Source organism: Hemitrygon akajei, chromosome 13 (genome assembly GCF_048418815.1).
Source record: "Hemitrygon akajei chromosome 13, sHemAka1.3, whole genome shotgun sequence".
Taxonomy (NCBI): Eukaryota; Metazoa; Chordata; class Chondrichthyes; order Myliobatiformes; family Dasyatidae; genus Hemitrygon; species Hemitrygon akajei.
Window position 1 is genome coordinate 46,445,994 of NC_133136.1, and position 13,880 is coordinate 46,459,873.

The window sequence follows — 13,880 nt, forward strand, 5'->3', positions numbered from 1 at the left end:
AGGATTTCTTGACCTTCTGGGGCAGGTAATCTTGATTGTGGGATTGGAGGCATTAGGAAAGTTAATCTCTCGGTCTGAGGACACATTTGAAAATGAAATGCTGACTATTTTGCACTCCGCAGACAGTGCCCAGTGTGCTCACTGTTTTCAGCTCTCTTTGATTTTACTTCACCTCTCTCACATCTATGTTCAGTATCTGCTTTTGGGGATGTTGGGATCTGATAGATGTTGGCTGGAAGTAGGGGAATGAAGATCTGTTAGAATCCGTTCCAGAGTAATTCACTTGTGAGCCATTTCAGGTGATTGCTGAGAGGTCTGAGAAGATCGAGAATTCTGGAGAATTTCAGCGTCACGGTTCCGATTCAGACTCCGAATTACAGAGCAAGAAGAAGTGTAAGGCCTTTCTTGATGTGTTACTCAGTGCAACCTATGAAAATGGAGAAAAGCTGAGTCAGCAGGACATTAAAGAGGAAGTGAACACATTCATATTTGAGGTAAGATGTCATGTGCAGAAGTAGCAAGTTGTTTTAATTGATGTGTGTGTAGGATCAAATAATAATACGAGGGTTGTGATTACTGAGAGTGGATAAACATTTACTATATAGTTAAATGATACTCTTTTGTTTATACTTAATAAGGTGTTAACATTTTAATTTCTCCCCACCACCTTATTCTGTTTTCTGTGCCCTTCCTTCCCAGTCCCAATGAATGGTCTCAGCCTGAAACGTTGACAAGTTACTCCCTTCTATAGAGCCTGCCTGATTTGCTCCGCATTTTCTGTCTGTGGCTCTAGATTTCCCACATCTGCAGAATTACTAGTGTTAAAGTTTAAATATTGTGCATCGTAAAATAGGAAACAATTAATTATTATCTGAAAATACTTTTTACAATGCATTTTCCAGGCTACTTCTGATATGTACGTTATTTATAAGTATACTGAAAGCCTGATTACATCTCTTAATTTGTGAGTTAAATTACAGACATAGGTCAGACAGACAGACAGACAGACATACTTTATTGATCCCGAGGGAAACTGGGTTTCGTTATAACCGCACCAACCAAGAATGGTGTAGAAATATAGTAATATAAAACCATAAATAATTAAATAATAATAAGTTAATCATGCCAAGTGGAAATACAAACCCCATTTCCAGAAAAGTTGGGATATTTTCCAAAATGCAATAAAAACAAAAATCTGTGATATGATAATTCACGTGAACCTTTATTTAACTGACAAAAGTACAAAGAAAAGATTTTCAATAGTTTTACTGACCAGCTTAATTGTATTTTGTAAATATATACAAATTTAGAATTTGGTGGCTGAACACACTCAACAAAAGTTGGGACAGAGGCATGTTTACTATTGTGTTACATCACCTTTTAATAACACTTCTAAATCGTTTTGGAATTGAGGATACTAATTGTAGTAGATTTGCAATAGGACATTTTGTCCATTCTTGCTTGATATAAGATTTCAGCTGCTCAACAGTCCGTGGTCTCCGTTGTCTGATTCTCCTCTTCATGATGTGCCATACATTTTCAATAGGAGATAGATCTGGACTGGCAGCAGGCCAGTCAAGCACACGCACTCTGTGCCTACAAAGCCATGCTGTTGTAGCACGTGCAGAATGTGGTCTGGCATTGTCCTGCTGAAATAAGCATGGACGTCCCAGGAAGAGACGTCGCCTTGATGGCAACATATGTCTCTCTAAAATCCTAATATACGCCTCAGAGTCAATGGTACCTTCACATACATGCAACTCACCCATGCCGTGGGCACTGATGCACCCCCATGCCATCACAGATGCTGGCTTTTGCACCTTTCGCTGATAACAATCAGGATGGTCATTTTCATCTTTGGCACAGAGAACTCAACGCCCGTTTTTTCCGAAAACTAGCTGAAATGTGGACTCATCTGACCACAGCACACGGTTCCACAGTCTTTCGGTCCATCTGAGATGAGCTCGGGCCCAGAGAACTCACCGGCGTTTCTGCATAGAATTGATGTATGGCTTCCTCCTTGCGTATTACAGTTTCAAGTTGCATTTCTGGATGCAGCGACGGACTGTGTTAAGTGACAATGGTTTTCCGAAGTACTCCCGAGCCCAGGTGGCTATAATTGTCACAGTAGCATGACGGTTTCTTAGGCAGTGCCACCTGAGGGCTCGAAGATCACGCGCATTCAACAGTGGTTTCTGACCTTGCCCTTTACACACTGAGATGTCTCTGAATTCTCTGAATCTTTTCACAATATTATGTACTGTAGATGTTGAAAGACCTAAATTCTCTGCAATCTTGAATTGGGAAATGTTCCTTTTGAACTGACTAACAATTCTCTCACGAATTTTGGCACAAAGGGGTGAGCCATGACCCATCCTTGTTTGACTGTGCCTTTGATGAATGCTACTTTTATACCCAGTCAAGATACCCCACCTGCTACCAATTAGCCTGCTTAATGTGGAGTCTTCCAAACCGGTGTTACTTGAATAGTCTGTGCACTTTTCAATCTTATTTTAACTCTGTCCCAACTTTTGTTGAGTGTGTTGCAGCCATCAAATTCTAAATTTGTGTATATTTACAAAATACAATTAAGTTGGTCAGTAAAACTATTGAAAATCTTTTCTTTGTACTTTTGTCAGTTAAATAAGGGTTCACGTGAATTAACATATCACAGATTTTTGTTTTTATTGCATTTTGGAAAATATCCCAACTTTTCTGGAAATGGGGTTTGTAAGTCCAGGACCAGCCTATTGGCTTAGAGTGCCTGACACTCCGAGGGAGGAGTTGTAAAGTTTGATGGCCACAGGCAGGAATGGTTTCCTATGACGCTCAGTGTTACATCTTGGTAGAATGAGTCTTTGGCTGAATGTACTCCTGTGCCTAACCAGTACATTATGGAGTGGATGGGAGTCATTGTCCAAGATGGCATGCAACTTGGACAGCATCCTCTTTTCAGACCCCACCTTCAGAGAGTCCAGTTCCACCCCCACAACATCACTGGCCTTACGAATGAGTTTGTTGATTCTGTTGGTGTCTGCTACCCTCAGCCTGCTGCCCCAGCACACAACAGCAAACATGATAGCACTGGCCACCACAGACTCACAAAACATCCTCAGCATGGTCTGGCAGATGTTAAAGGACCTCAGTCTCCTCAGGAAATAGAGACGGCTCTGACCCTTCTTGTAGACAGCCTCAGTGTTCTTTCAGTTCTCAGTCCAGTTTATTGTCAATTCGTATCCCCAGGTATTTGTAATCCTCCACCATGTCCACACTGACCCCTTGGATGGAAACAGGGGTCACCGGTGCCTTAGCCCTCCTCAGGTCCACCACCAGCTCCTTATTCTTTTTCACATTAAGCTGCAAATGATTCTGCTCGCACCATGTGACAAAGTTTCCCACCATAGTCCTGTACTCAGCCTCATCTCCCTTGCTGATGCATGCAACTATGGCAGAGTCATCAGAAAACTTCTGAAGATGGCAAGACTCTGTGAAGTAGTTGAAGTCCGAGGTGGAGATGGTGAAGAGAAAGGGAGACAGGACAGTCCCCTGTGGAGCCCCAGTGCTGCTGACTACTCTGTCTGACACAGTGTTGCAAGCGTACGTACTGTGGTCTACCAGTCAGGTAATCAATAATCCATGACACCAGGGATCTAGGTCTGTTGACTGCTAGAGACAGAATGGTTTTGTGAATATCTGTTTGTACTTGTGTCATTCCAAGGAAAGGAGCACCTTTAGGAAAGTGCAGAAAAATCTGAGTGAATTTAGGAGATGATGATGCTGCTGCATCTCAGGCCCAGGGACTTGAGATACGTCTTACATTATGTGCTGTCCACGTGGAACTTGTATTATTTCACTGTGACTGCTCCACTTAGGGATCTTATTTCTTTTCGGGTCCCAAAGCATTGTCTGTAGGCTGATTGACTATAGTGAATTAGTCCTTATTGTAGATAAGAATGAAAGAGCCATTGATGCACATGTGAAAGAGAATTAATTGCAGAACTACAGGAAAATAACAAGAGAGTGAGACCGATGGGCTCGCTGTGTTGGGCGCTAGTATACACTCGATGGACTGCCGTGATAAAGACTACTTATTATGCAACTGAGTAAAGGGAGCCAATATTGATGCTTTTTTAAAAAAAAAAGTGAGGTTTGGGGCGGATGAGGTGTGTGATGAGAGAGGAAAAGAATGAAAGTGTACCTGTCGGAAGGAAATGGGGATAGCAAGAGAATTAGATCTTGACAGCAGTATTGTAAATAGAAGAAGCTGTAAAAGCAGATTTTTGTATGTAATAGCCACCAAGTAAAAAATCCAAGGAGGAATTGATAATCTTGTAGGGGTTATTGGTCATTGTAAATAGTATTGTCTATAGAATATAAAAGATTATTGAAACACAGAAAAATTTTGGTGTAAAAGTTTGTAGTAATTTTCTGCTGTAATGAATGTATTTTCTGTTTTTTAATTGCTATCTCAACATGTTAGATATCAGAAAAGTTTGGTTAATGGTCCCTGGACCAGTGAGTGTTGAACAAATAAGAGTGATCAAAATTTAGAAAGTGTAGATTATGATGGATGATTTTTGTTTACATGGGTAGATAAGTGTTAAACTCAGTATTTTTAAGTAAAGATGCATGTCTTATTGTAATGGAAATAAAATCAAGATGTTTATATTTTCAGATTTTCTAATTCTAATGCAGATCATCTGTGATCCCCATACTCACATTGGCTGTGCCTTCAGCTTCCAAGGCCTTGTGTTCTGAATTCCCGTACCACTTTCTTTAACTTCACTTAAGAACTGTCTAAAATCTAAACCTTTGACCGTGTTTTTTGTGATCTGCCTTAATATGTGGCTTGGCTTCAGTTTACTTGAGAATGCCTCTGGAAAGACCATTGGGGTGTTACTACATTCAATGTACCAAATGAATGGAAGCTATCATTATAAGAAGATAATTAGTCATTATGTAAACAGCTGAATTTAGTCATAATATGGTGAATAATGTCTTGATAAATAGAGAGGTCTTGGAATATTATTTTATAATGTTGCATTTTATGTAAGTGTTAAATTTAATACATTGAGAATATTGAGTCATAGAGCACTGCAGCACAGAAAACAGGCCCTTCAGCCCATCTAGTCCATGCAAAGCTGTTACTTTGTTTAGTTTCATTAACCCACACCTAGAAATAGCCCTTCATACCCCTCCCATTCATGTACTTATCCAAACTTCTCTTAAAATGTTGCTATCAAACCCACATTCACAGCTTCTGATGGCTGTTCCGTAAGACATAGGAGCAGAATTAAGCCACTTGGTCCATTGAATCTGCTCTGCTATTCCATCATGGCTGATTTATTATCCTTCTCAATCCCATTCTCTTGCCTTCTCCCCGTTACCTTTGACACCCTGACTAACAAAGAAACTATTAACCTCCTTTTTAAATATACTCAATGACTTGGCCTCCACAGCTGTCTGTGGTAATGAGTTCCACAGGTTCACAATGCTCTGACTAAAGAAATTCCTCTGCATCTGTGTCTTAAATGGGCATCTGTCTATTCTGAGGCTATGCCCTTTGGTCCTCCCTCGAGAGGAAACATCTTCCCCACAAGGCACTCATTAAATGCATCAGAAATGTTGCATTTGAAGTCAAAACTTTTTTTTATTCAAGGAAGTCGAATTTCTTGTTTTCCTGTTAACGATAATTTGCATGACACTTTAAATCCTTCAGAAATGGCAAATTGACAATCTATAAGAATTAGCCAGAGCATCTGAGTTTAAGAAAAGATTTGTTAATTTTGGAAAATAAAATGTAATGAGAAATTGTATTAAAGAGTGAAATATTCTACTTAAATTATGAGTTAAAATAGTTGTCATTTTTATCAAATAAACATCCATTAATAAGACAGTTTATTTAAATTTTTAATTCTGTTTAACCATGCTGATAACTGTTTGTTAATACCCAATCTATAAAATATGGCTTTTTTTTGCCATGAATGAATTTCAGTGTACTTTATATTTTTAAAAGGGGTTACTTTATATTTCTTCCATCAGGGCCATGATACTACAGCTGCTGCAATAAACTGGGCTCTTCATCTCTTGGGGTCCCATCCTGATGTACTAAAGAAAGTTCAGGAAGAGTTGGGTGATGTTTTTGGTATGTTCCAATACTTACTTTATAAGTCATTGGTATTACATTGCATATCATAGTAACTTAAAACATCTGAAATATTTTAATATATTGGGAGAACCTTTAATATACTAGGAACTGCATCTGAACAGTTGCTAAGTAGCTAAAACCAACTGATAAATCAGTTTCAGTATCATATATATTTGGACGGCCCCCAGCTCTAGCTCACATCACTTCCCCTCTCCTCTGTCCTCCACTGTTTCTGAATTGTCAGATTGTTCCAAACAAAGTTCAGTTCTGAAGGAGCAGAAGTTTCTTCCAAGTAAGTATAGGGAATTAAGAATCCATTCTCTTTGGCTCCCACAACAAAACTGTTTAACTTACTATCCAACTCCATACCTCTCCCTAATAAACATTCACAACCAAATCAGTCTGCTTGCAAAATGAGTTTCTAGCCACACATCTATGCATCACCAGGATTAGCAGTTTTCATCGAAAGTATTTCAGCTAACTTTCCCCGGCTCTGTTTAGCGGTGATGGGGGCAGATTTGAGAAGGAATAGGCCATACTTGAGATAAGTTGGAGTCTGGAAAAGGTGATATGTAGTCACATAATGTGAGGGAGTAGAAGGTAGGTCCGAATGGGGAGGAAGAGTTTGAGGGTATGTAGATCAGAAAGTAGAGAAAAGTTAAAGGTGGAAAGTATATAATAAAAGGAAAAGTGAATTGGGATGGAGGTTGAAATATTCTGATTTATAAATAAACATGATGTATTTTACTGTTAATAGATCTTACTGTAGTAATGTCTGAGATCATAATAATAATAATGTATACACACAAACATGGTTTATTTCTTGCCTATCCTAATGGCTTGATGTTTGAGAATATGAAATTTCACCTTTTCTATCTGTTCTTTCTGTCAACTACTCCAGTCTCTTTCTCTCCCCACATCCACCCCCAGCCCTTCCATGGATACTATTAATACCTGGCTTCTGTCTTGGCAATGTAGGAATACAACGCAGATACAGGCTGTTCAGTCCAGCAGGTCAATACCAATCACAATGCTCACCCTGCTAGTCCCAATTTCCTGCATTTGGCCCATGTCTTTCTAAGCTGCACACCTCCATGTAGCTATTGAAATAATACCTATTGTACCTGCCTGAACCACCTCCCCTGGCAGCTCGTTCCATGTGCTCCCCACCGTCCTCTGCATGATAAAATGGGATTTATCTGAAAATTAGTTTTGAAATTGATTGTTATTATCAGGTAATTCGGATCACCCTCCTTCGATGGAAGATCTGAAGAATCTCCAGTACCTACAGTGTGTTATTAAGGAATCTCTGCGTTTGTTCCCTTCTGTTCCAATTTTTGGTCGTACTTTGCTTGAGGATTGCTATATTGGTAAGTTGGTGTGATATCGCTTCTCAGTCGAGGGCAAGTTGCATTATCTGTTTTCATTGTTTTGTGGGATAACTCGAATCCTGTACTTGATTTAAAGCTTGCATTACAGTGCTTGATATAAATGGTTGAATTATTTAATTGAATGAGTTAATTAGGAAACATAAAAAGAGACTAATTGCGCAAATAATTTGAGATGAACATTGTTTTCTCCATTCTGCTATACAGCTGTGCTGAGTTTGCTTAAAAAGTGATATCCAGCCTTAAACATAGGATCATGTGGCATCACAGTTTTGTGCACCATGTCACCCAGTTTCTATGACAAAGGAAAGAATTGTAAAGCAGTGAGAATAATGGTTGTGTGAGGTCTCTGATTTTCTATCACAGCCCACCTGTATTTCAGGTGCACAGCTTCTCAGGCAGTCTGTTGGGATGGAGGATGCCTTACTCCCAGCCTGCTTCGGCAGGGACTGGGAATTCTGGCAATTGTGGGCTCTTCTAACTGATAGGGTAGGTGGTTGTTGTTTGTGTAGTTTGTGGTGTGGTATGCTCCTTCTATCACCCACCCAGGGACCCAGTGCACTCGTGATTTACGTTCCTGAGGTTTTCAATGCTGCTTCTGCATTTTGTGCAGTCAATTGTGAGGAGTCAATGGGAAGCTGCATTGCTGAATCTTACTTTCCTATCTGCCTTTAATCCTTGCCCTGACAAATCCTGGAATAGATAGAACAGTCCAGCATTGGACAAGCCATTTACCTCACAATGTTGTGCTGATCATAATCCTGATTTTTATACTAAATGGCTTCCCGTTTAACGTCCATGTCCCTCCATTTCTGTCATCCTTCAGTGTCTATCTAAAGCGCTTAAACTTCACTAAACTGCCTAATTCCACTCCTACCCCTGGTAACCCATTCCAAGCACCTAGCACTTTAAAAAAAACAACTTGCTCCTCACATCACCTTTAAATTTCCTCCTCCTAATCTTAAAACCATTATTTTGTGGAATAAAATTTTAAAATTTTCCACCCTGGAAAATGTGTTTTAATTGTCTAGCCTAACTTTGAGTCTCATAAATTTAAAAAATCTCTATCAGGTCTCCACTTGGCCTAAGGAGAACAATCCAGGGTTATCTAACCTGTTCATATACTTTAGCTCATACCCTCCTAGTCTCTAATGCAGACCCTCACCATGGTCTCCACATCCTTGTGATAATGTGGCGACTAGAAGTGCACTCTGTGTGGACTGGCTGTATTTTAAATAGCTTCAGCATGACTTCCTTATTCCATCTCTACCAATGAAGGTAATAATTCCATATTCCTTTTATATGACCCTATTCATTTGAGTAGCCACTTTAAGTGAATTATAGGCCAGGATCCTATAATTCCTCCATACTTCTATGCTATTAAGAAGTCTGACATTAACTGTATACTTTCTGCTTTCATTTGACCTCCAAAAGAGCAGCACCTCCCACTTGTCTGGATTAAACTCCATCTGCCACTTCCCTGCCCTTATCTGTAACTGATCTATAACCTTTCCCCACCTGGAAGGCCTCAGAGCTCTCCTTTTCTTTCTGGACACCAGACCCAACCAGTTCCCCTCCACCACCACTCTCCCTCCATCTGGTGGATTTGTCCTCACTCTCAATAGTTGCTCCTTTGGCTTCTCCCACTTCCTTCAAACAAAATGTGTAGCCGTGGGCACTCACATGGGTCCCAACTATGCCTGCTGTTTTCTGTCAGCTACGTGGAGCAGTCTCTGTTCCAAGCCAGCACTGGTGTCATCCCCTCAACTCCTCCTATACTACATCGGCAACTGCATTGGCACTGCTTCCTGCACCTGTGCTGAACTCATCGACTTCATCAAATTTACCTCCTACTTCTTCCCTGTCCTCAAATTTACCTGGTCTACTTCAGATGCCTCCCTCCTCTTTCTCAACCTCTCTCCATCTATCTCTGGAGACAGTCTTTCTAATGATGTCTTTAATAAATCCACTGATTCTCACAGCGAGATGGACTATACCTCTTCCCACCCTGTTACTTGTAAAAATGCCATCCCCTTCTCTCAATACCTCCATGTCTGCTGCATTTGCTCACAGGATGAAGCTTTTCATTCTAGAACTAAGGAAATGTCCTCCTCCTTCAAAGAGAGGGGCTTCCCTTCCTCCACCATCAGTGCTGCCCTCAACCGTGTTTCTTCCACTTCACGCACGTGTGCCCTCACCCTATCCTCCTGCTACCCCACGGGGAGAGTATATCTCTTGTCTTCACCCACCAGCCTCCGTGTCCAGCACACAATTCTCTGTAACTTCCATCATCTTCCAACAGGATTCCACCTACCCTACCCCACCCCCCCAACTTTCTGCTTTCCGCAGGATCACTTCCTACGCGACTCCCTGTCCATTTGTCCCACCCCACTGATCTCCCTCTTGGCACTTATCCATGCAAGTGGAACAAGTGCCATACCTGCCCCTACACCATGTCCCTCACTACCATTCAGGGCCCAAACAGTCCTTCCAGGTGAAGCGACACTTCACCTGTGAGTATGCTGGGCTCATCTACTGTATCCGGTGCTCCCGGTGTGGCCTCCTGTGTATCAGTGAGCCCCGACGTAGATTTGGAGACCGCTTCACCGAGCACCTACGCTCCGTCCGCCAGAAAAAGTGGGTTCTCCCAGTGTCACCCATTTTAATTCTACTTCCCATTCTGACATGTCAGTTCATGGCCTCCTCTATTGCCACGATGAGGCCACACTCAGGTTGGGGGAACAACACCTGATATTCCGTCTGGGTAGCCTCCAACCTGATAGCATGAACATCGATTTCTCAAACTTCTGGTAATGATCCCCCACCCTCCTTCACCACTCCCCATTCCTATTTCCCTCTCCTTACCTGCCCATCACCTCCCTCTGGTGCTCCTTCTCCCCCTTTTCTTTCTTCCATGGCCTCATGTCCTCTCTTGTCAGATTCCCACTTCCCCAGTCTTGTATCTCTTTCACCAGTCAATTTCCCAGCTCCTCATCCCTCCCCCTCTTTCAAATTCACCTATCACCTACTACCTGGTATTTCTTTCTCCCCTCCCCCCACCTTTATAGTTTGACCTCATCTTTTTTATCTGTAGTCCTGAGATGAAGGGTTTTGGTCTAAAATAGCAATTCTTGACTCTTTTCCATAGATGCTGCCTGGGCTTCTTCCAGCATTTTGTGTGTGTTGCTTGGATTTCCAGCATCTGTAGATTTTCTCTTGTTTATAACCTGCTATATTCTTTGATAGTCCTTTATACTGTCTAAAGTTCAACTAATCTTGATGTCATCAACAAATTTGCTAATCTATCCATCTGCATTTTCATCGAGGTCACTGATGTATATTGCAAACAATGGAAGTCCCAGTTCAGAAGCTTGCTGAACACCACCGTTTGTGGTGGTTCACCAGAATAACAACCTTTGTTTTCAGTGGGCATGTTAGTGCCGAATCAAGCTTGCAATTCAGCCTGGATCCCATGTAGCCCATGATGTCTGATTTGTGAGTCTGACATTGAATATGGAGTTTGCTTTCTAAGAATTATCCGGGACACATTGAGTCATTTAACACCATATTTTTTCTGTACAATGTAGTCAAGTTTTTGGGAAAAACCAAAATCAGTTGACAGTCAGGAAGTGTTCCAGTGGTACAAAGTCTATGTTAACTCTGATCATTGATCGGTGGCAAGCTCTGCCCTTTTGATTTTTAGCCCAGCCCCATTGATTTTCTGCTGGTTGATGTTCCCTGCCTTAACCTACAGTCTGTAGCTGTATCTGATTTGCTTCGCGTGTTCCACTACAATAACACTTGTTTAGTCAATTTGTGCTCATTGGATTTCCCGGCAGAGGGCCATGTACAAATTATTTGTTGGCCCCTTCCAAACCATCACTCTCATGCACCAATCAATGCATCGTCTACTTTTCATGTAACTGCTAGTTTTAGTAAAAGTGTTGCTGCTTTACTGAATAGTCTTCATGTTACCGAATCAAATATTGACCACCTTTTGATAAGAGTATAGCAGAGCTTTATCTTGTAAGGACAATATTTGTTCTATTGAGCAATGCAAATAAACATTTTTCTTGCATTTAATGAGTGCCTTGATTTTGATATGTGGTTCTAGATATTTGGGTTAAAATTATATTTTTGACATAGTTTCTTCTATTCAAGTGCATAATAGTTTTATCATTCAACCAAAATTCTTATAAACCATAATGAGGGACTCACAAACCTTTCTCACCCTTCATATTTTGAATGGGCAGTAGATGGGTTTTTGTTACATTGGATTCCATTCACTTTAACAATGGGCTAAGTTTCCACTGTGATTTTAATAGACATAGAAGCACCTGTCCTGAGAATGCGTAGTCATTTTTGAAAGAGGCAATGTTGACCGGTGATGTCGCACTATATATAGTACTAACTAGTGATATCACATGTCACAATGCATCGTTCTAATCATGTTCCTTAACCAATGGCTCCAAGCCTGGCAAAGAATGATATCTGGAAACATGTCACTATGCAATGCAGGCAGTTCCCATTTTATACAGCACATGACAACGTATTTTGTTGTTTGTTTGGCGGAAATAAGTGGGGTGCTGACATCGCCTTGGAAGCTTTATTGCCTCTGATAGCAAGCAGGCACCACAATATCACTGAAAGAATTTCTCCTGAGAGTTGCTAAAGTTTATGCAAATATTATTGGAAAGCATTATGATATTGGCTAGATGATTTGAATTTTGCCTTGAGAGATGTACTTGGTTCATGGGAGTTTAGAGGTTATTAGCAGTTATAATTTATCATTATATTACCATCAAATTAAGAGTTATCTATCTGAAGGTGTGATACAAAGGTGGATTACTGAAAGTGTTCAGTTGATATTAAGTGACAGTGTTCAATTGTTAGTGTCCAACCACCTGGTCAAAGGATTTCAGGTTTCAACATGATTCCTAGCGTTCAATTCAGGAGCTGCATCAAGGATGTAGATGAATGCCCACGGATTCAGCTACGTCCCTAATGCTGGTAAATGTTTTATTTGACAGTGGAAACTCTTACAATTAAGTTAAAGTTAATACATACATACATGCAACCAAACAAAACAAAGTTCCTCTGGACTGTGGTGCACCCACAAAACTTGCCACACACAGTACATAAAGCAAAATATTACACATGCAAGCTAATAAAATACAAGCCAATGTGCATGGAGTGTGCAGCACAGGTAAACTGTAAACATCTCGTTGTCTTGCTGATGAGACTTCATGGTGGCAGGGTGTTCATTCGTCTCACAGCCTGAGGGAAGAAGCTGTTGTCCAGTCAGGCAGTGCTGGTCCTGATGCTCCTGGATCTCCTTCCTGATGGTAATGGGTCAGAGAGATTGTGAAATGGGTAGAGATCCTCAGGTACACTTTGAGCCCTTCATGTACAATGCTCCTGGTAACTGTCACAAATGGGGAAGTGAGACACCAGTGATTCTCTTGGTGGTTCTTGCTATCCTCTGTAAGGTTTTGCAGCTTCCGTACAACACAGTGATGCAGCCAGATTGGACACTCTTGATGGTGCTTCTGTAGAATGTTGTTAGAACGGGAGCAGGGAGCCTTGCACGCTCTAGTCTCCTCAGAAAATGTGGATTCTGCTGTACCTTCTTGAGTAATGAGGAGGTGCTGTAGGTCCAGGTTAGATTGTCCGTAGTGTGCACACCAAGAAATTTAGTACTCTTCACTCTCTCCATGGCAGAGCCATCGAGGTGCAATGGAAAGCTGTGGATCTGTGCCTTCCTGAATCCCACATTCTTGTCTTGTCCATGTCAAAACTCGGGTTGCTGTTCTCACACCATTTGACATCAGTCTCTACATCAGTCTGTATGCCCACTCATCACTATTGCTGATGAGGCCAACCAGCAGTGAACTTGATACAGTTTTAGTTGGATCCTGAGCGCACAGCCCTGCTGGAGGGGGGTGGGGGTCACCAGTGCTCAGCGTGATGGAATTTGAGACGTTGCTGCAAACCCAGACTGACTGGGGTCTTTCTGTCAAGAAGTCCAAGATTCAGCTACCGAGAGGGTTGTTGAGCCCCAACGAGGACAGTTTACCCATCAGCCTCTGAAGGATGATTGTGTTAAACGTTAAGCTGAAGTTGATGAACAACAGCCTTGTGTATGAGGCACTGTTTTCTAGGTGGGACAGGTTGGAGTGGAGGGCCAAGGCGATGGCATCATTAGTGTACAGGTTTGAGTGGTAGGTGAACAGGACAAGTTCCAGTGTAGCAGGAAGCTGGGATTTTATATGATGCTTTACCAGCCACTCAAAGCACTTCATGATTGTTGAGGTCAGTGCCACTGCGCGGTAATCATTTAGGCC

The 13,880-nt window shown here is 41.4% G+C and overlaps 1 protein-coding gene across 1 annotated transcript in view; it reads left to right on the plus strand.

Moving 5' to 3' along the window:
• cyp4v2b (cytochrome P450, family 4, subfamily V, member 2b) overlaps positions 1–13,880 on the plus strand; it is a 46,325-nt gene that overhangs the window by 26,798 nt on the left and 5,647 nt on the right. Inside the window, exons 7-9 of the mRNA XM_073064540.1 lie at positions 300–494; positions 6,043–6,145; positions 7,384–7,518. Coding sequence (XP_072920641.1) covers positions 300–494; positions 6,043–6,145; positions 7,384–7,518 — 433 coding nt within the window. The remainder of the gene's footprint in view (positions 1–299; positions 495–6,042; positions 6,146–7,383; positions 7,519–13,880) is intronic.